Source organism: Pteropus vampyrus, unplaced genomic scaffold (assembly GCF_000151845.1).
Source record: "Pteropus vampyrus isolate Shadow unplaced genomic scaffold, Pvam_2.0 Scaffold1, whole genome shotgun sequence".
Classification (NCBI taxonomy): domain Eukaryota; kingdom Metazoa; phylum Chordata; class Mammalia; order Chiroptera; family Pteropodidae; genus Pteropus; species Pteropus vampyrus.
Window position 1 is genome coordinate 15,525,549 of NW_011888782.1, and position 26,135 is coordinate 15,551,683.

General features: G+C 38.8%; 1 protein-coding gene across 4 annotated transcripts in view; it reads right to left on the minus strand.

The window, feature by feature from the left end:
• Positions 1 to 26,135, minus strand: part of GADL1 (glutamate decarboxylase like 1) — a 175,546-nt gene that overhangs the window by 138,410 nt on the left and 11,001 nt on the right. The window contains exons 1-6 of one of the 4 annotated variants that reach the window (XM_023533804.1): positions 17,367 to 17,641; positions 13,462 to 13,634; positions 8,940 to 9,066; positions 6,620 to 6,710; positions 3,112 to 3,218; positions 2,263 to 2,378 (exon numbers count right to left, since the gene is read on the minus strand). In XM_023533804.1, the coding sequence (XP_023389572.1) occupies positions 2,263 to 2,378; positions 3,112 to 3,218; positions 6,620 to 6,710; positions 8,940 to 9,066; positions 13,462 to 13,614 (594 nt within the window). In that variant the 5' untranslated portion in view covers positions 13,615 to 13,634; positions 17,367 to 17,641. Of the gene's footprint in view, positions 1 to 2,262; positions 2,379 to 3,111; positions 3,219 to 6,619; positions 6,711 to 8,939; positions 9,067 to 13,461; positions 13,635 to 14,866; positions 14,971 to 17,366; positions 17,642 to 26,135 lie in introns of those variants that run through there. The other 3 variants (XM_023533759.1, XM_011360816.2, XM_023533823.1) reach the window with 3 other exon arrangements.

Below are 26,135 nucleotides of genomic sequence, written 5' to 3' on the forward strand. Positions count from 1 at the left end.
TGGCTCCATCTTCTGCTGGCATGTTAGCCAAGACATACGTTTTACCTCTTTTTGCATATATATCTCCATCAGAGATTCAAAAAAAAAATTTAGTTTTGGTTTCACAACCATGTAAGTGTTCAATTTCTTTCCAATCCCAATTTGCCAGCTACACCTGTGCTACTGATCTTCCTCAGGCATTTCTTTATTCTAGGCTTTCACAGAATCTTCCCCCTTTCCAGGGCAATTATTCCAGAAAAGAACTCTAGCAAGTTTTAAGTCAAATAAAGAAGGAAAAAGGCAAAAGTAAAAGCGCCAGGCTGATAGCAGAGGCCTTATTCAATCATATTCAGCTTTCCTAGGCATGGAACTAGGAATTCAAATGCAAGAGGGGCTTTGCATTTATGATATGCCTGGGTTCCCCAAACTGAAATACCGAGGGTCGGAACCCAGAGAGGAAAACTCTACTCCATAAAATTCAAATCACCAAGTATTTTCCCCAGATCTCCACATTCCTATTCTTCTCTTGCTGCAGAAAGAATGCCTAATGAAGAAGGGCCTTGGGGTGGCTGGGCGAAGAATCTCAGACTAGATGAGTCTCGCAGGTGCCTCCCAACACCCAATGCCCACTTTGCATTTAGTGCTGAACTGACCAGAGCAAAGGTCAGACAGGACAGGAGGAAAACATGGGAGTCTCCAGGTTTTCTTCCACTGCTGACCTCTTGGTGTACAATTTGTCCTTTCATGATAATGAAGTGACTTTTTCTTCTTGAAAGAAAATAACAAATACAGGAAAGTCCAGCTGGAAATAACAGAGAATTTTCATATTTTCCCTGCCTCATATGTTTGACAGGAGACGTAGGGTTGTTTCAGAAGGCGCAGAAGCTAAACTCTTCCGGCCAGGAATATGGGGCAGAAACAGTTGTGGAATGGAGAGAGGCACCCACTGGAATCACACAAAAATAGAAAAAGAAAAAAAAATCTCTTCCTAACAAGACGGCATGTTAACTGCAGCATCTATTCTATCATTATAGCTGGATCATTCTCCTCCTAATAATAGTAATAGCTAACATTTTTGTCTATGTATCATGTGCCAGATGCAACTTTACATGCATTAACTCATTCAGTCTTTGCGACAACCCACTAATCAGTAACTACTAAGCTTATGTGGCTGCTGGGTTGCATTAACAGCCCCAAATTGTTTACTGGTCCCTGTGTCCATACTCTTTGGCGGACGGCTTTGCAGCAAATCTCCTTAACAGATAGAATGTTTTCCTGCTTCTTGGATCTGGGTTCCTGGATGTGACTTAGTTTGCCAAGAAAATGAGGTAGAAATGACAATGTACCAGTTCTGAGCCTAGGACTCAAAGAATCCTGGCATATTTCCATGCTGTTTTTTCCTCTGCATCACTGACACAACAGCACACCTGCACTAACTTGCTGGAGGGTGAGAGACAATGGCGCTGAGAGCACTCGCTGGAGTCATCCCAACGAAGCCGCTCTCAGATCAGCCATTGGCCAGCCAAGCCCCAGACAGGTAAGGGAGCACAGCGAGAGCAGCAGAACTGCCAGCTACCCCAAGACTTGTAAGCAATGATATATAGTTATAGTTCTATGCCACTGGGTTTGAGGATAATTTGTTAGATACCAGACCTGATATGCTCATTTTTATAAATTAGGAAACTAAGGCACAGAGGAGTAAATCACCTTACCCCAAGTCACTCAGATAGTAAGTAGTAAAAATGAAATAAATCTAGGTAGCCTATTTCGAAATCAATGCACCTATTCACCATCAGACCTTCTACTTTAATGGATAGAGGATTGTGGCAATATTCAATTGTGTGTATGTGATATGTTCACTATTAGTGAATATCTCCCTTTCTTCTTGAAAAGCCCTTGGGTTAGCCATTCAAAGCAATCAATTTTATAAGAAAATGTGAGTAGAAGACGTAGCCGAGATCAGTATCAATCATCTAAATTCTAATAAATGAGATACTCAAAGAAGAGATTCACAGAAAGAGACAGCACTTTCGAATTAAATCTTCTCTTTTCCGAAAGAAAATGTTACAGACTATAAATTTTACATAAAGGTGATGTACAAAATTGGGTGGCCAATATCAAACCCATCAGAATTTCTTTTAGAATAAAATACGATGTTATATTTAGGCATATTAGTCACATATGGAGTGGATAAAAGCACATCAGGAGTCCACAAACAAACAAGCCCTCTTAAATAATGCATTCTTAGAAAATCTATATCGGACATCAAAAATAATTTTTTACCTCTGCAGATGTGAAAAGGATTAATCTTGGCAACCCAGACAGTCCCTTTTCCTTAATATCAGGACAATATTTGTATCTAGCTAAATTCATGGCATACATATTGGACACTGAACCACCTGCAAAAACAAAATTGAAATGACATATTTATAGCATGAAGTTCTAGCTCCCTAAGTGCTGACTCCAGTGGAAAGCATAAATGGCTGTGTCTGCTCTAATGACAAATCACTGTGAAAGTCATCTGAGCACCACACCCCCACCCTATTACTCTTACACACTTCCTAGTTTCCAATTCCAGCAATTTCCAGTCTCAGCAAAGTGAGAAGTTTTGGTCTATTCTCTTATTCCAGTTTTTCCAAATTAAAAGTTTCTATCTATGAGCTCTACACCCAGGTACCCACAGTCAATAGCATTCTTTCTGTCTGTCATCTGATCAATAAAATGACAGTATATGTTCATCTTTGCTCCCGAAAAGGACTGGAAGATAACAAAATGTGATTTAGGAACTTTCTCAAGTAAAACTGATTTAAAACCTTAAAAATTTTTTGTAGCTCTTCCAAATTCCCAATAGCAGATAAATTTATCTGTGTTAGGTACAAATTCTCATTTATTTAGCATTTATGTCATTTATTTAGCATTTATGCAAAAAAAATATCACTCTGGAGAAAGGCACAAGCTAGAGTCTCCCCAAGTAGCATTACTTTTTTTTTAGTTATAGGAGAGAAGTAGTATTACTAACATCCAACTTTTTGAAATGTGTAAATCTGAAAAGAGTTGTTCCTCATATAACATATTAGTACATTTGTAGATGCTTGTAATAGAAGGGAGATGGCAATAACTAATTGTACATACCTGGGTTAAATATTCCATCCCCTTCTTTCCAGCCAATAAATTCAATCATTTTCTTCAGAACCGCTTCTTCCACTAATAGAAACACTGGGGACACCTCATACGTATAACTAGATAGATATAAAAAACACTTCACTTCTATGACTAGAGTCAAACCATCCCTTTGGTGTCCCAAGAAATGCACATAAGGTTTTATTAAACCAAGAGGCTGCTGAAGTGTAGTACAGTCTTTGGAAATGTATCCATTGGCAATAGAGAAATACACAGTCAGTGATAGTGCTAGTTGTGGTTAGATAAATGCCAGTAGTTAGTGGCCTTAGGGATATGCAAGCTACTGGAACAGGCTCAATTTACAGAAAAACTTCAATTCCATTGGGAGAGATAAAGGTAGAGCATCTGGATCTTTGTATTAGCCATGAACAGTGGCCAATTTATCCTGTGAATGCTGCTTTGGATGTGAGCTAAAGAAAAAAACATTGTCATGGTAACCAGGTTTTATTAGGTTACTACTGTGGGTAACCTAACAGAGAGCATCTACTTGGACACTACTCATCCTGAATTATAGCTTCCTCCACCACACACCTGAGTTTGTACAAATGGGAAGTGCTCTGAGGGTCATCTGTTATTATGGGATGATTTCACTGCAAAGCACTACCCAGATCCCCTGCCGATGAAGGATTTGTTGCTCCAGCTGGAAGGTTGTTGTCAAGGCATTACTATGTTAGCTCCTTTAGAAATTGCCCCAGCTGCAAGGAGCCACCTTTCCTAAGGTCACAGCCTTTTCTGTGGTAGTCCACACCTGATGACTGGTCCAGCTGGAGGTATAAAGGCCTGGCCATGAGGGCCCGACTCCAGACGAAGATAAAGGGCCACTGCAGCTCCAGATGGGTCAGCCGAGATTGTCATTGAGCCAGCATAGCAGCCTGGCAACTATCTCTGCTTCTTTCCACTTCTGCTTCTTTCCCCTCCCAACACCCATGATGATCCCAAGGGTATTCCTTAATAAACATCTTCCTCACTAAATTCCATCTAGAGCAGCTTCCCATGGAACCCAAACTAGGACAGTTACCGTGCCCAGTTTTGTCATGTTTGAGTCTCTTCATAACTTGAGGGCGACTAAATATATATAACCTCCTTCTCTAACAATTAGGTGCTTACATTAAATTGTATCTGAATATATATGTATTCTAATATGTAAGCTAAGCAGATACATTTAGAGGTACAGTAACAGAATTTAATGTGATTATGTTTAACATCTGGAAGGGAAACTTTGGGATGGAAGAAAAAAAAACCCTACTATGTATCACCCTCCCATGTGGCAAGCACTCTACAGACATTATGACATTTTCAATCATTCTTGGAAACCAGTTTACATGTATCAAAAATATGGGGAAAAAAGTATATGTGTGTATGTGCACCTACAAATATAAGCGAAATAATCATTCGCTTTTTTATAAGAAAAAAATAATAATATTAAACCTGTCTTTGGAAACTAGCTCAACCTTAAACCGAGGAACAGGCTTGGAGGTCGGGGGAGAGCAGTGTACAATGCCCACAGCTCCGTCACGTTTTGAGTGGATTGTTCAGCTTAGCAGCAGTTTAATACTTCAAAAACTTCTAAAGATTTCAGTTAAAAGAACCCAGATGAGAAGTTAAAAAACCCAAGATGTATAAGGAAATGTTCATAAAATTGTGTAATTTTACTGTCTCCTGAGTCATCTACCACTTTAACTCTCCCGCCCACTGAAACCTGGTATCATCTCGCATTACTCCATCCCAAGTTCTTTAACTGAAGTCACCAACGACACCCACACTGCAGATCCAGGGGACATGCTGTAGTCTTTGTCTTAGTTAAATACTCGACGACATGTGACTCTGGACACACTCTCCACCACGGCTTCCATGCTTTCCTGCTTGAGCTTCTCTTTCTCTTTCTCTGTTGCAAGCTGATCTTCCTTAATGCCCACTCCTAAGCCCTCGTCTCTCCTCACTCTACACTCTGTCTTACAGGCAGAGCTTCTCTGTCTCCTGGTTTGTTTTTATTCTAAGTGTCTCCATCCTTCTCATTAAAATCACTTGTAGGGCTTTGAAAATATGATGCCTGGGACACACCCACAGAAGTTCAGATTTAATTGGTCTGGGTTGGGACCCATGCCTCAATATATTTTTTTTTAAAAAGTTCCCAGGTTGCTTCTAATGAGCAGAATGGGTTGAGAATCACTAACTTAAGGAATTTCATCCATGCCCACTATTTCAACTACCATCATTCACCAATAACTTCTGAATTAATATTCTTCATATAGATAACAGAATTTCAGTCCCATATTCTCTCAACTCGGTTGGTATATACTCTTGGATATCTGGAAATTATTGCGAACTCAAATGCTCACACTGAAAATTGAATTCTTCCTTTTGTCTTGTTCATCACGTACTTGAAAACTGGTCTCCTTTTCCAATGCTTCTTATCTCAAAGAACGACACTACCATCAGCTCAGCTATGAAACCCAGAAACCCAAGCATCATCTCGTAAATCTCCTTTGTGTCCTCATTTCCAAGATCCAATATATTATTCAGTGTTTTCTCTTTTATCTTCTAAATACATTTTTTGGTCTCTATTTCTACCTCTCTCATCTAAATCCAAGCTACTATAATCCCTCTCCTGACTAAGGTAATATCTTCCTAATTGGTCTCCTCTAATCCTCTTTCCACATTTCCAGTGATCTTTTAATAAGCAAATGGCACCTAATGATTTAAAAACCTTCAATGGCTTTCCATTGTACTTAGAATAACTCACAAACATGGCCCACAGAGTCCTGCATGTCTGCTTCCTATCTATATCTCCAGTCTTATTCTTTATTATACTCCGGATAGCTCTATCACTGGCCCTTCAGTTCATAGCATGTGTCATGTTGTCTCCTGCCACAGGGCCTTTGTAGATGCTGTTCCATCTGTTTGGAACTCATCTTCCCTCTTTTCACCAAGTTACTTTTACTTACCCTTCAGCTCTTAGCTGTAACTTCCTCAGAGAAGATGTCCTAGAGCACCCAACTAGGAAAAGTTGTCCCATTTACATTTATAGTGTCATGCACCATTCCTTCACATGAAAATTGGAATTTTAGATTAATTTGTGCGGTCATTCTAATTAATTTGCATGGAGCATCTCTCATTAGATATTTTGCTTCATGAAGGCAAAGTCAAGGTTTGTTTTTATTCAACATATCTCTCCAGCACTTAGCACTCGTGGCTTTTCATGCAGGAATAAATTAAAAGTTGCTTACTTAATTTCCTCATCTGTTGAGTGGAGATAACAATGCCTGCCTTATCCCTCTCACAGTACCACTGTCAAATCAAACAACTCTTTGAATACTGCTGTCATAAGACTGTTCCATTACTCAAGATGACACTGCACAAATGAAACCATTAACTAGAAATTCATGAAATAAAATTTCATATACTTAAAAAACATCTCTAATGCATGTTCGGTGTAAAATTACAGTAAAATGGTACTTACACACTTGGGTTTAATGCTTCTGTCATAAATCGGGCCACCAAGGAGTAATAATCAAGTCCAGCATACAACTGGTTGAAAAATCTTGGATGGTCTATAAATTTAAACAGAGTATTTAACTACGCAGCAATAAAAAAGAAAAAAAAATAGAGTAATAACATAAATCTTTTAGACGATGAAAGCAGCTGGACACAAGAGAGTATACACTGCATGATCCTACTTATATGACATTCAACATCAGGCAAAGATGATCTATGGAAATAGAGGTTAGAATTCTGGGTACCTTTGGGAAGGAGATATTGATTAGGAAGGGGCTTGCAGAGCCTCTGGAGTGCTGAAAATGGTCTCAATCTCTATCTGGGTGATGGTTACCTACATACACAGATATGTACAAATTCATCGCTCTGAGCACTTAAGATTTGTTCATTTTACTGAATGTAAATTATACTTCAATTTTTTTAAAAAAAAAAAAAGCTTTCAAAACCTAATCACACACAAAGGAAACAAATTATAGCTCTTTTTACTGAACAATATGTTTCTAAGTAAAACTTGAGTAATCTTTAAGAGTTTTGGTTTACCTTCTTTCTTTCAACAACCCTGACCCAAACCAAAACCCTTAAGAAATGGGTTATTTGAACAATTTGTATATGTATCAAAGCCTGTTACCTTTATTCTCTGAAAATACTGATATTAACTTTACTAAATTTAAACATATTTCACTCACTAACAGGGTTCGCTTCATGCTACTGACAGTGACTGGCCTTTTTATTTTTCAGATTGGACCATTTTTCATAACGTAACTGGCATTATATAGATGGATTAAGATGTGATTCATCATGCAGCTTACATAAAATTTCTGATTCAACTTTTTTCAACACAAGTTGCCTTTAAGACTCAAACAACCTCAGTTCCAACTTTTTTTCTTTTTTTCCTCCTATAGAAGACCTCATAAAGGTTCTTGGCTTTACGCGGTGTGAATATTCATACCGAGCGCCAGGCTAACTGGCTCGACATTCTCAATCACAGGAAGCCCAGCGTGACCAGGAACAAAGAGGCAGGAGGTCTATTTCTAACTTTGAATATTTGGGAACCATTTCAGTTAGTGACCTCTCTTTACAACTTGCAGCTTTGTTTTTGGTGGTTTCCCTCTCTTAACTAGGAGTTCAATGAAAAACAAAAGTCTCAGCAGAAAATGTCTTTTTAAATAAAACATGGAAAACTTCTTCTAATCTGGCAAAGGAGAGCAGACATTGCTATAAGTAATTTTAAGATTTTTGTTTTAGTTCTGTGTTAATTTATGATTGATTTCATTGGTAATATTATGAAAAATATCCAGTAAACTGAAAAATCTACTGTATTAAATGTCATTCTATATTTCTGACAGGTACTGTAATAATAAGATATGCATCTCTGCTTTTGAAAAGCTAAGCGGGTTTTTGATACATATACCAGACTTTCCCAAGGGAACACAGACTAATTATTTTTAGCCAAGATTTTATTATGTTTCTTCCACTAAATTTAGTTCAGTGTCTGAATTCACAAAGCATAATGCCTGTATGGTCTTAAGCACTAGATTACCTTTGTATTATACCTGGAAATGCATACTTTGGAAAGTATTCTCCTACTTTTGGAATTTGTTCACTGAGTATATAGGATATTAACAATCAGTTAAAATAGTACTCAAAACAAAGCTGATATGTTATTGCATTTACAAAGATCACAGTGGTTAAGCAGTATTATGAAACTATCACAGTAAAAATTTACCATATACAGTATTCATTTTTCTTACACCTTCCTAAAGGTTTTTACTTTTTGATTCTGCTAGATTTGATAAAATAATTTGGTAATTACCAATGGCCAAGACTTCATAAATATCTTTTGAATAAATCTATTCCTATTTATGTTAAAGAGACGCCCTTGAATAATTACTTGCATATTCTGGGCCATCAAGATTTAAAATGCCATTCAAATTCTATAATCAAAATATTATTTGCCAGTTTGGAAGAACATATATAACAAGTAGCAGTCAGAATATGTGGTCTTGATGATAAATGGAGGATGGGGATTGCCAAAGGAGTAGATAATATTTATATGTGACCAGTAACAGCAACATTTTTTCTATTAATTTAATTCTGGTTTCTATGACAAATCTGTAATAAAGATTAAATGAACCATATAAAAATACCAGAACCATTATTTTTTGATTCAGGTTTCTCATCCCATAAATATTGTCACACTCAACTTTACCATGAGGTAAATACATACCGAAGAAAATGTAGACTGGTTAGAGGTACAGGTCAAGGAAGTAAATTAAAGTTCTTACTAGTTTTGACACTGTAGCGGATAACATCCTGGCAAAGTTCCAGCAGCCTGTGGTGGGGCTCTCCTGTGTCTCTCAGCTCCAGATCAAGAAGTTGTTTCAGTTGTTCAGGAGGCCGCCATTCACAAACCTGGAGGTCCAGCAATGGCACAGTTAATTGAGCACCCATGAGAGCCAAGTATTGAAAGAACGTTAGAGGCGTAAACCTTACTTACCCTCTTGACACTTCTAGACAAGTGGGAGAGACAGGGATTGAAAGGAGCAACCATGGTCAGCATGAAAAAAGCTATAACAGAAATGCAGAAGTCCCTGGAACAAGTGAGGGGCCCCGTCTTAGGTTTGGAAGGTCAAAGATTTCCTGGGGGAACTGATATATAGGTTGTTACATAAAATAAGAATAGAGTGAACCAAACAAAGATTAGGGGGTGGGGTAATGCAAGGGACATTCTAGGTGGAAATAACAAAGTAGCAAAGGCTGAAATAAGTATAAAGGAGCTCATGGCACATGGGGAGAATGAAGGAAGTTTGGTGTGGCTAAAACATAGAGTGTGAGGAAGGGAGAGGCAGGAAGTAAGGCTGGAATACCGAATAACTTCCAACTAGCCTCTCTGCTTGTTCCCTTGCCCCATACAGTCTACTATCAACCTAGCACAGAGGGATCCTCTTAAACCTAAGCCATGGCCATTCCTCTGCTCAAATATCTCCAATGTCCTTCAACGTAAAAGCCAGTCCTTACAATAACCTAAAATGATCTGTATAGTCTGCTTTCCTTGGCAATGTTTCCTTCCTAGTCTCATTGAGCACTACTTTCCTCCTGGCTGACTCTGCCCTGCCACTGTGTCTCCATGCTGTATCTTAAATATCCCAGGCATGCTTCCCACTTTAAGGTCTTTGCACTAGCTATGCCCTTCGCCTGGAATGCTTTCGTGCCAAATATTTTCATGCCTAACTTCCTCACTTCTTTCCAAGTTCTACTCAAACGGCACTTTCTCAGTTACAGCAATTCTGATTGCCTTATTTAAAATCTCAAGCTGCACATTATCTCTATTACCCTCTCTAACTTTTTCTACTCTTTATTTTTCCAAAGTACTTATGACCTTCCAACATTGCTTATGTCCTATATAATCTCCACGAGAGCAGAGACGTGGTCTGTTTGCCCACTGGTCCCAATAAGGGGATGTTCAATAAAGATGTGATGAATGAATAAATAAATGAATGAATGAAGAAATGAACAAGGCTCATATCATGGCAAGCTTTATGTGGCATGTTATAGAGTTTGAACTTGGCACTAAGGAAGTCATTGGAATGTTTTGGACAGAGGAATGGTATGATCATATTTGTGTTTTGGACAATAACTTTAGTTGCTATGTGGAGATTCCAAGTAAAACTGGCAATAAGAAGTTGCCATAATAAATCAGGCAAGAGGAGACGGCAGGCTGGATGAGGGTAAGATACCATAGGAATGAAGTATTTCTAGAGATTTTCAAAATGCAAAATCAATGAAACATAGAAATTGATTTCACAGTGAGGATGAGGGACAGAGATGACCAGCATGACCCTGAGGTCTCTAGCTTGCTTGCATACGTGAATTGATGGTCGTGATGGGAAGAAGCATCCAGTAGTGGGTGGGTTGGGGCTGATGAGTTTTGAGAATATTTAGTTTAAGGCTTCTCAGGACATCCAAAAGGAGTGTAGCAGTTGGTCTAAAGCTCTTGCGAAAGGTCGGGAACAGAGTTTCAGGCATACACTGTGAAAATCTCACAGAGATGGCGTGGCTCAGACTGAACACACACCTAAGGAGAAAAGGTTCAGGATCTCACCTGAGCAACATTATACTTTAGAAATGTATGAAGGGAGAGGAGCTCATGGGTGAGGTAGAGGACACGCCAGAGAGGCAGGCAGAATCCTAGAAGAGTTCAGTGCTATTAAGCAAAGAAAAAAGAATGTTCTAAGGAGAACATCCCTGTCAAATCCTGGTGAGAAGCCAAATTAGATAAAGATTGAGAAGTGCTCATGGGATTTATCAACAAGGAGGTGTTCTTGGCAAGAGCAATTTGACTTCGAGGTGGGAATGGAGGCCAGATTGCCATGAAGTGAGGATGTAGGAGGTGAGGAAATAGAAGGAGGGAAGGAGCGTAGACAATCTTTAAAAAGTTTGGTTGTGGAGGGGAGGAGAGAGACAGGAGAGTAGTCAGGAAGTGAGGAGACGAGGAGGTGGGAGGCCGGGGGAAGTAGGAGGAATACCAAGTTGTCCAAGAAGTATGACATTTAACTCTGACGTTAGGACTACAACAGGCAGAGGTAAATCAACAGTGACCGAAACAATCAAAAAGAATAACTACTGATACATACAACACCACGATGAATCTCAAATACATTTCACTGAGGGAAAATAGCAAGACTCAAAAGTCTACTTGTGATATGATTCTGTCTATCTGACATTCTGGAAAAGATGAAACTACAGGGACAGAAAACAGATCAAAGGCTGCTAAGATCTAGAGGTGAAGGGAGGGGTGGGTCTGACTATAGAGGGGCACGGCAACATTTGGGGGGTGATGGAACTGTTCTATATCTTAATTGTGGTGATGGTTACATGACTTCACAAAACTCAGAACGGCAAATTTTACCGAATGTAAATTATAATTTAATTTAAAAGGGGGGGAGTGGGGACTGAGAAAGCATGTCTACCAAAGAGGGCACTAGAGTAATAATCTCACAAAGTGTGGGCGTGGATCTGCAAGTTGCCTTTAAATGGTGCCCTGTTGGATCGTTGACAAAGCAGCCTGAGTTAGTGGCATAAAAACTTCACCCCTCCCTCAATCCCAACATAGCTTTCAATCCAATGTCACATGGATAGCCAGCACATCTACTATATTGTGATTGACTTGTGGTTTCTTAATTGAAAACTTAGGATCATAAGCCCTGCTTCTCACCTGATCTCCCATTGGCTCTCTATAAAACACTTCTTTCTAGGCAAAAAGGTCCCCTTACTATGTTAAGTACATCTTGTCCCTTTGCAACTCTCTTTCCATTAGTTACCTTCCTGCTTTCTTTGACACACACAGGCTGATTTCTCTGCCAATCAAAATCTTATTTAACCTTCACATACCACGTCAAAGCTCAAGGTGCCCTCTCCTCTGTGAAATTCCCAAAGTCAGCCCTGGTCACAGACCATTTATCACATTCTTACTGGGACTCCCTCTTCTCTTTTTCAATGAAAACTTATCCTTTCAATTAAATTATAAATTCAGTTCAAAGCTGAGCCTTTATCTTATTTTCCTTTATAACCTCCAGGGCCGAATATAATGCCTTACCCATAGCTAACACTCAATTAATATTTAATTACTGAATAAAGGCCAATTAAAAAAAAAATCTTACCAGAGGAACAGTATGCTCCAAAGTTAAGCAGGTACAAAATATTTCACAAGTACAGATAAGATCAGAAAATATGCAATTATAAATATATAATCAGGAAATACCATCTGTGATTTTCACCTTGAACATAGCTATTCAAAGTTCACAAGTCATTTCAACCTATTTTTCTATTAGTTTTCCCAAATGCATGCGATCAAAAATTCAGAATAAATACCACTTCCCCTTCAAAATGTTTTTTAAAATGACATTTATTTCTGATTAATAGAAGTGGAATGAAAATCTCTCCTATACATCCATTTGTTGATAATCCAATTCCAATAGGAAAGGCGATCAACATGATAAAGAGTAATTTAGGGATTTTAAGAGACATATAGAGGAGTAGCGCAGACTCTGAAGCCAGACTGCCTGGATTTTAGTGCCAGCTCTGATGCTCATTAGCACGTGATCTTGGGCAAAGTACTTGTCCTCTTTGGGCCTCATTTTTGCCCTCATAACTAAAATAGAGTTAATAAATAGCACCTGGCACATCATAGGTATCCTTGAGAATAGATGTTATTAGTAGTGGTTCCCAGATCATTTTGAATCTGATTTTGAGCGAGAATTTGAAACCTAGGACCAATAATTGGTACCAGTCAGAAGTCACACTTAACAACCCAAGATTTCTAACCTAAGTTCAGACAAGTTCCTGGTATGGACGCTCAGATAAATTTTAAAACTTTTCACACCCTTTTTCTACCTTCTGCTTGGTTTTTATTAGCTACATATAGAATGCGAACCAAAAAATGAAGGGCAAAGTGGGTTTCAGAGAATGTATAAATCACACAGGTTATTTATAGTCTACATTGTTATCTAGGGCAGAAAGCTTCATCCCTGCACTTCATAGCCTCATCTGCATAAGCTCTGGAGTCCCAGTGAATCTTCCAACACGTGATGGCTGGCAAGTTAGGAGTCAGCCATTCCAGGAAAGCAGACATGGGAGGGGGCGAGAGGCAGGTGCAAACATTGGTATCTGGGTAGCCCCTTGAAACAAAGGTACAGAGAAAATGAAAGTGTGTGCTTCCCATTTCCTTTACATCTAGCCATCCAGATTAGGGGAGAAAAAAATCTATCTTTTCCATTCCTGTGATTTCTTATAGGTGTTTTTATTTACCTTCTCACTGATATCTGTAGCCTTCGAAACAACCTGTTCCATTATCAGCCTACAGGCCTCTTCAACAAATTTTTCTCCTGCTTTTGCATCTGTTGTGGGACCATTCAGTACGACCCCATCCACGAGAACAGCGCTTCTCTTACTTGGAACCATCTCTTGTTGACCAATATCTCCTGGAATCACACAAACAAATTGTGTTTAATCTAATTACATCACACACACACACACACACACACACACACACACACACACACACACACACAAACACGGGGTAAAAAATGGATCACGTCCCAAATTCAAATGGCGTTCTTTCTTTTAATACATTTGCATCATTGAAGCTGACAGTTCCTTATGGTGACCAATAGCATGATGGAGTTAAGAGAAAAAACTTATATTTTCCATTCCTGTATCAACTTGTTTAGGATCAGAGAGTATGGTGGAGATGAAGAAATATAAAGTCAACCCATTTTACTCACTCTTGCAAACACTGTTCAAATAAATGCATGAAGAGACCTTGTAAACACAAGCTCATGTTTATTTCATGAACACACACCCTTCTGTAATTTTTTAAGGATTGCCACATATTTCCTTTTAGTAAGTCATTCCTAAAGAGGAAAAAATAATACTGACATGTCATTTCTCTTCACCTTTTAAGCCTGTATATAAATGGCTTTCTATATTACAGACAGTGATTTGTCCTCCTTAAATTTACTCAGCCATTTCCTTCTGAAAGGAGAATAAAAGAAAGTGAGAGGCACGATGGTTTGTGTAAACCCATGTTTTAATGCCTCTAAACTTTTCAAATTTGTAGTTTAGGCACAGGCAGAAAAATGGGACAGAAAATATTTAGGACTGTACAACTGCCAGTCAGTGACTAAAGGTTAAAAGTCAGCATGGAAATCTATATCTGAGACTAAAGGTTACTGCCTACCCAAAATAGCCCTCCACAAAAATAATTTTGGCAACTTAATCCAGATACTCAACCACTGTCTGCTACAGGCATTGATTCAATTGTATTTCTTTTTCTAATCAGTATTTCTCTCTTCATAATGTTCAAGTTCATTTAGTTGTAGAAATTTACAGGAACGATTTTTAAAAGTATTTTCAGAACCACACCTAGCACAGTACCTTACTTATAATTTGTAAGACTGCCTTAAACATGCTAATGCTCTGTCTATATGTATTTCAAATATTTTTATACTGAGAGCTCTAACAATATTAACATTTATTATGCTGTTGAGTCCTTCTCCAAGTTAAATGTTTTGATGAAAATCTGTGCTTTATAAACCCTTTAATTCTATTACTGGAAAACTCAAATGGTATCCACAAAGGCAGATGAAAATGTCACAGGAAGTTTCCCCAATTGGGGAAAGACAGAATCTGCAGCAAAGGATCAATCTTTTACCCTTAGACTGAAAACGATCCAGAGGTCCAATGTTGAATTTTAGTTCCATCCTTCACTTTCACTTATCTTTCACTTGAAAGGATGTATTTAACATGGTTTAGGGCCAAATGTTGAAGCCCTAGAATTGCACTTTTAGATGGATATGCTCTATAGCTAAAGGCATTTTTCACTCCCCAATTATTAGGTCCTAAAAATAAATTGGAAAAGAGGGCAATTATTCAGGGAACCCTGGTTATGTCGGTAGGCAGCACTATTATTAACCACACAGAAAAAGTTAGGTTTTTTTAACCTCATTAGTAAGATTTCGGGTTTTTATTGCCCAGGGAATACCAGCCACTCTGTATCCCTCTCAGATCAGTGTCTGTCTGTCTCTCTCTCTCTCTCTCTCTCACTCGAAAAAATGTCACACACCCACTTGCAACCAAAATAGCAGTGAAATTGGAATTAAAATCATCTCTGTCTCCACAGCAATCAATTGAAGAAATGCCCATAATTCATATAATTGTCTAGAAGAAAATGCCATAAAAATCGGATATAGATTATGCCTCTTTTCTTGATAGACATGTTTTATTTCTATTGCCAGGTGTAATAATGTGCCTCTTCCTTCCTGTGCATTTGCCTAATTTGGAAAAGATCCTCTGGAGATTGTATAGTAGGTCAAGCTGTGGTCTGGGGATGCATGCCCAGGACTTTCGATTTAACTGCTAGAGTTTATAGTAGTTAATAATGAAGTCTTTCGATTGGAAGAATCTTCCATGAAGAATATATCTAGAATCTGACTGCTTTTTATCACACTGTCACCTACAACCATCAAATGCTTAGTACTAGCCACCATCAAATGCTTAGATTAGTATAGTGGCCTCCCAAATAACCCCTAGCCTCTACCCATACTCTGCAAGTCGTGAGGACTATTCTCCACATAGTAGCTCCTGTGTTCCTTCGAAAGATAGTCAGATCACATGACTATTCTGCTCAAACCATCCAATTTTGGACTTTTGGTTATTAAACCAAAAGTCCACGTCCTTATAATGACCTCTAAGGCCATAAATGAGCCCCTTTCCCCATTATATCTTGGACCTCAAATTTCATCTCTTATTACTATCCTCTAAGCCCACAAGTTCCATCCACTTTGGCCTCTTCACTATTCTTAGACTCTTTCCTTAAACATCAGCTTCTCAGCGAGTTCTTCCTTGACAACCCTGTTTAAAACTGCAGCCACTTCTCTCTCCCACCTTCTTTTTCTGCTTTATTTGGCTCAAGAACAGTGACCATCATATGACATACGATATGCATTTATTCTTTTATTTGTTTAAATATCTGTCCATCTGGTGGACGTTAAACTCTATGAGAACATGAGTTTGTGTCTATTGGTTTTACTTTTGTGGCTACAGCAACCAGAAAGGGCCTGGCTGTCTGTAGAAGTCTGATAAATATTTGTCAGCTATTAAGTTCAAGAAACCAACCAGCCAGTGATAATGTCCTCCTCCTCTGAGACACCACTGCAGATTACCAGACATAACTGAGCAGGAGACACCTTTGGCTAGGGATGGGGCAGACACAGAATGTACTTCAGGGGCTAGAGAAGAGATGGTGGGCACTGAAAGAAGAACCGGGGAAGCAGGGCCTTCCAGGGAGACCTGAGTTTGTGGTCCCTGGATTACCAAAGGGAACATGGATGAGAGGCTCCACTTTCCTCCCCTCCCCACTCACTTCCTGCTGCCGTTCTCTTTCTATGACCTCTCCTTCCCTATTTTACAGTTATTTGACTTCTTAGAGTCAGCCCATCACCAAGTCTCACTCCAGGAACCACAATTTCACATGTGAAAGTCAGCCCATCACCAAGTTCTCACTCCAGGAACCACAATTTCAAATGTCAGAGTGTTTAGTCAATCCCTAAACACTCTGACTTCTAAATTTCCATTAATTTCTGAACTCCATACCTTCCGAAACTTTATATAAGCACAACTTGAGTTTTGTTCAAAGAGATGTACAGCTCTCCCTTGCTTAACAAACAATAAATTTAGCTTTACATATTATTTCAGATATTAAGAGGTGGCCTCTTCCTTTGACATAGGATTAAATGAATTAATGCATATTAAGGCTTAAAATAGTGCCCGGTACATAGTGGGCACTCGGTAAATGTTATTAATATTACCTAACTAAATAAATATTAGCTCATACTAGTAGGAAATCAACAATGTTTATTAAATACATGAATGCATAAGAAACAAAGTGGTATTTACACATGACAGTAATCTGTGACAGTAAACTATGTCACCTGAAAGGGAGGTCTCCTCAGAGTTGTCATGTGACTACAGCAAGGAACTCTAGATCAAGTGGCTGGTGAGTTACTCCAATGGAAGAGTGGGAAGAGGGGGCCACAATAGTAGGGGACTGCCTCTGTGAAGAGAGTAGAACTTTCTGCCACGACATTCAGGACACAAGATGACAGTCAAACAGGTTAGCCCACACTGGGAAGGCAGCTGTCCACACCTCTCACCTTGTCACTTTCCACCTGCACTGTTGTTATCTGTGTAGAGGTTTTATTTCTTGCACCAGATCATAAACTTCCACGTCCCATTTTTCTGGACAGCCCAGAAAATAGTTCAGCAGTTGGCATTGGCAGGCACCAACCCAAAATCCCCTGCATGACCCAGTGGCCTAGACACCAGGAGAGCTGAGTTCTAGTCTCACTTGGTCACTTCCAAACACTCTGATCCTGGTACAATACGACCTTTCTGTGCCTCAGTTTCCTCATCTATAAAATAGGAGACAATCTGAGAAAAGGGCTTGGCTGGCTACCAGAAAACTCCCGGGAAGACTAACTAAGATTCAGTTTCCTGAGTTGTTACCCAAAAGATTTTATTCCAGCTCTGACCCAAATATCAAATTTTATAAAGAATTCTAACTTATACTAATAGTGAGGAAATATAGCAACATGCAGGTGGATTTAGGAATCACTGTTCTGGGTGATCTCTAAGGTCATGTTAACATGTTTTGAATGTAAATAATGTAGACATTTGGGGTTAAGGCTTAAGATTATAGCAGAAGTTGAGATATCAGAGAAGACTTCTGAAGAAGAAGACTGATCTCTTTGAATACTGCAGTAATAAATAACAATAATAATTTTAAAACTTCATCACTTCTTAAGTAGCAACTCCATTGGCAGACAGCTAAAATTATCACAAAATTTCTCCTTACACTGATTCCAGATGTACATTTCGTGTCATTTCTATAAGCTTTACAGTAAATGGGTGTACAAAGCAAATCTAATATCTCTTCCACAGGACTCTAATCCAAAGATGTAAAGACTTCTATCAACTGTCACCTAGATCTTTTTTTTTTTTTCCCAGTTAAAACTGCTCCAGTTTCTTCAATGGTTTCTAATGTCCATGGTCACTAGTCTGAATCAGTTTATTTCCATTTTACAAAATGTGGTATAGCACAAAACTCTAGGTGTGGTCTCACCAGCTCTAAATATGATATCTCTAAATATCTCTCAAGCTCTGGTCACCATATTCCATCAGTAAGGCTTCCATTAGCACCCTGGTTGATTCCAAAGCTTAAGCTTTGAGACCAGGCAGATCCTGGCTCCAAGTCTAACTACTGCTGTGATCTTACACAAGTTACTTAACTTCCTTGTGATCCAGATTTCTCCTCTGGCAAATGGTTAAAATCACCATGCCTATGGCACTGAGTCACCAGGAGGTTTGAATATGACAATGCATGCAAGATGCTGAACAAAGTGCCAGGAACAGAGAAAGGAACACAGGAAGTGGTAACTACTAATGTGACTCAGTTTGTATGAACTCTTTTCTGGCACCGGCATTACACGGTTGGCTCAGGTAAAGGTTAGAATTAATAGCCTTGGATCTTTGTGAGACAGTCTGCTAGTGAGAGCTGAATTTCCCATCTAAGACGCTTATTGTTAAGAACAAATTAGCAATCAGAATATAATGCTTGTCTCCAAACAATAGAAATGAAGAACAGTGGATCAAAAGTGAATCCAGTCATCTGGTTGGGAGACGATGGAGCTCTTCAGAAAAATTGTGCCAAAGACATTGGGGACCCAGGGAAATCTAAAGGGTCAGGACCTGGAGACCGAGTGAGCCAGTGCAAGATAGACATGAGAGTCAAAGCTTGGCGAAAGAAGACTGTATTAATCAATAAACTAAAAAGGACCTACTATGTGTCAAGCACCCAGCCTGGTGCCTGGGGGCACAGAAATAAATGGCACAGAGTCTCTGTTTTGAGTTGTGACAAGTCTAGGAAGAGAATATTTAGGAAGTTGGGGGGAAAGAAAAATAGAGCTGAAAAAAAAATGTTGAAGAAATATCCATCTGTTCTGGAGTTTTCTAAGTCAAGTATCTCTTCTAATCTCAAAAAAGTAGATACTCTTGCCAGATTCATACATTGTTTGCATCCCTTCTAAATTTCACATGCATTTTAAGCCATTTTTGTTGTCTTAGAAATAACATGCCAATGAGAGAGGAACTAAGGAAAACCTACAAGGAAGAAGACTATAGTAAATAAACAGATATTAAGAAATAACAATAATACAAGGCAGTGGCCAGAGAAGCTCTGAAAGTTTGGGCAATAGCCACAAATATAGATTATGTTTTTGAATATAGCTCTGTGATTTAGTTGAATCATAGAGCCTACTTAGAGACAGAAGAATTTCCACAATACAGGAGTAAATGCCAAAACTTTGCCTACGACTTTAGTCAGGTAGAGATGAGTACCCAAAGGGAGGGGGGAAAAAGAAAAGAAAATTTAAATCATTTGTTTAGTCTCATTTTGGAGTTAAAGTCTTTCCTTAGTTGAAATGCACAGTGAGCTGATACGTCTCTTATTTATATTTTCTGAAATATTTATTGACTATTATGTGTAAGACACTGGGTTACGCACTATGGGAGACTAAAAGATGAATCAGACACACAGATGATGATCTCAAAATCCAAAAAGGAAAATAAGACATGTTTATGAATACCTAGAATCCCATCGACAAGGCATAACCTGTGATACTTGAAGTCAAATAAAACATACATTGAAATTCCTGAGAAGGACTTCTGAATGTGAGAAGCAGAAAGTCCTCTTAGATTAGATGGTATTTAGAATGGACCTTCTTTCGTCCATTTGGCAAATATTTATTTAGTGCCTATTATGTTCAGAACATTCTGTAAGATATTGGATGCTAAGCAGTGAACAGAAAGACACAAATTAAATGTATTTGGGTTGCATGAAAACAGAGTTAATAAAAAGGCTAGCAGATAAGTAATTAAAATAATTGCAGACTCTAATAAATGCTCTAAAGGAAATTACCTGAATGACTTGAGAGAACGAAGGTGAAAAGTTGTTATAGATCTGATAGGGCAAAAGTATTTCTGAAGAAAAAACATTTGAATTGAGATGTGAAAGAGGAGAAGAAGCCAGTTGTAAAAAGACATGGAAAGAGAACAGTCCAGGAAGAATAGAAAATGCAAATAATCAATAAATTATCCTCTTAAAGAACTAGAAAGAGATCAACGTGACTCAAGTGTGAGAACGAGAAGAAGGGAGGAATAAAGTAACATTTGGAAAGGTAGACAGGCAGCATTTCAGGGAACGTATTTTATTCTAAAAGCAACAGGAAGCCACTTGAGAGTGTTAAACAGCGAGTAACGTAATCTGGTTTACATTATAAAAGATTACTCTGGTACCATGTGGAGGATGGACTGTCAGACGGCAGATGTGGAAACGGGGAGATTGCTTAAGAAACTCTTGTAATCCAGGCAACAGAGAATGGCGGCTTTGATCTGGAAGACAGCAGTGGAGATATATAACGATGTTGCAATATGGGAGACATTTTGGTGGTAAAGCCAAGAGGACTTACTGATGAAGTGGATGGAGGGGGTCAAGAACACGAAAGAATCTAAGGTGACTCTTGGATTTGGGGCCTGAGCCACCAGGGAAGTGGTAGGGCTGCATACTGATATGGGGATCCCTGGAAAAGGGCAAGATGAGTAAGTGGCTGGTGATGTGTGGGTGGAGAATCAAGATTCTTGACTGATTAGTAGAAATTGGTTATGATGGGGTTAGAAAAAAAAGGTCAAGCAAAGACATTCATGACAAAAAAAAATAAGCAGCACGAAGTAGGCAGAAAAATGTGTATCTGTGTCCAGGAAACCCCCAAGAACTGCTGCTGTTGGTCTAAGGGCAGCATCTGTAAATGGGAAAAGTGACGGTTGAGAAGGTGGCATGGGGACTGATTTTGCAGGAACTTGAATGGTAACTGTGGAATTTAGATGTCACTTGGTAGGCAATAGGTAGCCATTGAAAACTTCTTATGGGATAAGTGCTTTAGCAAGTGGAAATGGGTACTGGCGGAAAGTTAGGATGGAAAATCAAGAATTGGAGGTGGGGAGATATGCTGGCAATCATCCAGGCCAGGGAGAGGGATAACAGACAAGATGCTGGATTGTATTTATTTTAACTTCTCCCCTACAATAGCGTCACCGCAAACTTGAAGCTGGAAATCCCATGTCTTTCTCATGAGCCCTGCAATCGCCCATGGATAAGATAGCTTTCCTGTCTCCCAGTAAGTCTCTGTTCTAAAACGATCTTTGGATAAAAAGGTGACAGAAAAAGAGAGGCAAAAATCCACGCATCGGCTCCTCCCTTGCAAAGCACGGATGAAAATACAGCCTTTCTGGGACGTGGCATGTTCCCATCACCCACGGTTTTATTTTATGAGGTCGTATTGTGCTAGCATCTGGGGTGCCAAAGGATTCAGATTCTGCTGAAACACCAAGGCAACCCCTTGAACAAAAATGCTGGGTCCATAAACATCATCTATTCTCCTCAGAACAGTCTCTAAAACCACCAAAAAAATAGCTGTCGGTGGCCTGTCAGTGGCCAATAAATGCATAGTACACCATAAACCCTATTTATTTTTAATTTCAAAAATATTTTCCTCTCACTGAGCACCAGGCCAGGAATTGGTAACCTTCTAATATTTTCAAGAGACTAGGTTTTCAGAGACATCTACTTCTACTGCTTGAGTAAACATTACTTGACAAGCTTTGAATGCGGCTATTGTACGTCTTAGCAGGAGATAGTCTTTACATAGGAAACTAGGAAACACCTATTTTGGGGTTGTACTGGTTGAGCTATTATTGACTCATTCTGTGATGCATTTCTGTCTATACCAATGCAGGGTCATAATACTAAGTAAGCCAGTGCTTACTTAGCTTGTCATGTTGATAGGCAGCTCTTGAAACCACCCTCTACCCTCCATCCTACCTTTAAACCTTAGGAACTTTTCTGATGGGCAGAATTTAAGTTTGCAAGGATTTGAAAGCAGTTGGGCTCTAGGAGAAAACTAGATTTGGCATTCCCATAAAGCAAACATCAGCCCTGGCTGAAGGACTTAGCTGTGGATAACGTGCTCTTATTTGGCCCCCAGGGAGCTACTGCACTGAAGGCCACTGTGTTCCCCAGGAGCTGGGGGACACAGTTCCTTCTCTTTCATTAGCCGCTACCAGTTCCTGTTGGCATTTCCCACTCTGCCACAATCTTGTTTCCTTGTCCTTTCTGACTCTTGCTTCTTATCTACATGTATTTGTAAAACATCAGATTTTACTTATTGTTTTATTGGTGACTTCTGTGTTTTCCAAGATTTAAGGCTGAGTAGGTAGATGCCTGTTCTTAGTTTGCTTGTTTGCTTGGGGCATTTGGGGCTTAACCAGCATCTGAACTGGAACCGCCCTTCCCCTAGGACAGTCTTGGCAGCTCTGTCAGTTAAGGCCACCCCCTTTTGTGGGTATCTCCAAGTCCCAAGTATTCCAGATCCCCAGAACTGGCTTGGCTTTTGTCTTATGCAAGTCCTGATTATTTAGCTCTCTCTCCAGTCCTGTGAGTTCTCCAAGATTCTTCCAACAGCCTTCCCCTCTTAGCAAGCATTCTGTGTTCTATGAAACTAGAGAACCATAACTCTGAATACTCTGAATAACTTGGCTTCTTTAGCCGTTTCAACTAAGGAAAGTTAAAAGCAACCAGACACATCTTTCTAACTATACTCTCTGGAGCCTCAGAGTTTCCCATGTATTTGTGTTGTTCTCCAAAACTTGAAGGTCACCCAGTTACTGTCTGAAAATAAATGTTTTTTTCCTTTCTCTCTCTTTAAAAAAAAACATTTCACTTCAGTACAAGTCTGGATGCTTGAAGTCAATGGGTAGAGTACTGTCTAAGCAAAAAGAGTCTAGAATAATACTGCCAAAAAGAAACAAAAAGCAAGCCATTTGTGTAATTTATCTTTCTAGTAGCGTTTCTAGTAGTAGTATGGCATAAAGGAAACTAGAAGTACAATTACGCTTACAAAACAATAGCAGTTAACAGTTCTTGGGTACTTACAATGGATCAGGTACTGAGCTAGACACCTCATATGAATTAGTTTATTTAATCCTCATAATAATGTTATGATGAAGATATCTTTATTAACTCAATCTCACAGACAGGGAAGTTGAGGCCAGAAAGATGGAAAGAATTGCCCAAATCACACACCTAATAAGCAATAAAGCCACAATTCATAGCCAGATGGTCTGAGTTCAGTTATCATGTTGATTATTACTACATTTTATCTTTTTCACAAAAAACAAACAAGAAGATATTGCTTCTTCTATCTCATCAACCACATTAGACTACTCGAACCCATTTTTTGTATTCCTAAAGCAGTAAGTGATTATCTTGGAACTATGTATCAAATTGTAATGTGCTGCAATTTAATATATAGTTTTAAAACCAATTTGCTCAAGTGTTGACTTCAGGATTTTAAATGTATTCCACTTAACCAGCGATTTAAATGAAAATTTAAATAAATGCTATAAATGGTTGCCTCATTTGCATGATCTGTTGATTAACTGATAGGAGCCTCATCTGTGCGTGGGGTTCTGCTTCCTAGCCCAGCCCTTGGGCAGATGATCCAGGTGAGTGAGGACAATGACTCTCAGCTCCTTGACACCTCACCACACATGCTGTGACATTCACATGTGGCCACCGTCAAATGTGGAAAACTTACCAAAACTCTTTTGTGGAGTTTACTAAATGTGATTGGAAAGAATATACCGAGAAGCTGCTTGGAATGGCAGTAAGACCTCTCCAAGGAGCATCTCAAAGTAAAAATAGTCTAAACTCCATGGTGTTTCTTACATAGAATATGTTATTGTGTTTAATCTTTACCACAGTTATACGAGTTATACACATCCCCATTTTACAGATCAGGACACTGATGCTCGGAGAAATTAGGTAACTTTTCCACGGCAAAAGAGCTAAAAGGTGTCAGAGATCACATCCAAACTTATACTTAGGTCTATCTGATTGCTGGTTTATGCATGTAACTACTATTCTCCATCTTCTAAGGGATTAAGGAAAGGGGCAGTGGTGTGCTGGTAAACTGGTTTCTGAAGGAAAAAGACCCTGGTAGTATTTGCCTATTTCTATAATATGAAGACTCCCATCCAGCCAGTTTCTAAGTAGCAATGGTACTCTCATCAGCTAATATGAGGTGACTTCAGCATCATGGGATAGGAAGCTAGGAAAACAAAAGTTCTTCAGTAAGAAATGTACTACTAGTTAACAAAAATGGGGTAAGGTGATTCTTCAGGTATTTCATTCACGTGTAAGCTACCTGATTTCTAAGTGCTAGCACCTTCATCTCTGCCTGTGGCCTTTCTATTCTGGCCAAACCTACTCTGCCCACTAACATGGCAAGCCTGAAGCTATGAAAAATTAATACCCATATCTCAGCATCCCTCAATCAATAACTGATATAAATTAATGTATAAACTTCCAGCACTCTTGTCGTTCATACGGGATAACTGTGAGGTGCACATTCTTTACTAACACCCTGAGTTACTCAACAAAATTAAGCTTTGGTTACCCACAGTGACACCTTGCTTTATAATGCATTTTCTGTTGGTCTCCCTGGGACAACCTTCCAAAGTTACTACTTATACTCAAATCCCTGACTCAGGGTCTGCTTCTAGAAAACCAAATTGAAACAAATGACTGCCCTTTTTTGAAATGGACTGGACAGACACTGTACTAGGCATTTATGTTAAATGCTTTTACACAAATCTTCATAACACCTTATGAGACAAGAATCATACCCACGTCTACAAATATGGAAATGAGGATCAGAGAGGTTAATAAACTTGATGGAGGTCATATAGCTGGTATAGTAAATAGCAGAGCTGATAAACTATGATTGATGCAATGTCTCTTCTCTTTTCACTAAACCATGCAGCCTCTTTCAATGGGGAGACTGGACTAACACACATGAAACAATAAAAGAACAATTAACTGCTAAGCTGACACATTGTATTGAACACTTCTGGGCAAGACTGTCATCATACTTATGTTCCACAATTACTTTCTAAAATTCTCTTTTGTTGTGCCATCAACTTGAAAAATAAGGCCACTGATGAATATTAGGAAAATGAATTTTTCATAGATTTTCTTTCTCTTCTATTACTGTTTCATACAAATTAGGTACTGAAATAAAACTGAATTGATGGCATAATAGAATACACCATGATGAAAATACACATGAAGAAAATATGTTCCTTGAATACATTTTTTGGCCCACATAGCATCTGAAAGAACAGATATGTCATAAAATACCAACTAAGTCTCTATTGATTTTGTAAGTCGATACAAAGTATTAGGATATCAAATGACACAGCATCCAGAGTGCTGAATTAGGAAGAGACTTATCAGCTAAGAAACTCAAATAAAGGAAGGACTTAGCAATATATTTAATAGGCAAAAATTGGAATATGGAAATTTAAGATCTGTCAATGCTGCAGCTAAGTCACCAAAACAGATTTTAATATGTATTGATGGTTCGCCGACATCAAATAATTTAGGTATTTGCTCTGCAGTGCTTCCCATTTAAGAAGTTCCTACATGTTAAAATTCTTAAGCACTGCACCAAGACATCCCCAATGCCAGTGGAAACAAACATAAAAATACAACTCTGATTTAATCAGTATTTTGCAGAGTTGATTTCTTACTTTTAATTATTTGCTCTGACAATATGCACAGGAAGAACTCTCTGGGATTCGGGATGTGGGTGTTCTAGCCAGACTCCAGCCCTGCAGTTCTGCAGCTGCAAGTAATACTTTTTAACCTCTCCAGCTAAATGATGCTCTCAGTTAAATGGTACCCTATCAGATGACTTGCCACTCTATCAATTGTTCCATGGCTAAAGCCCATTTTTCAATTAAACTCT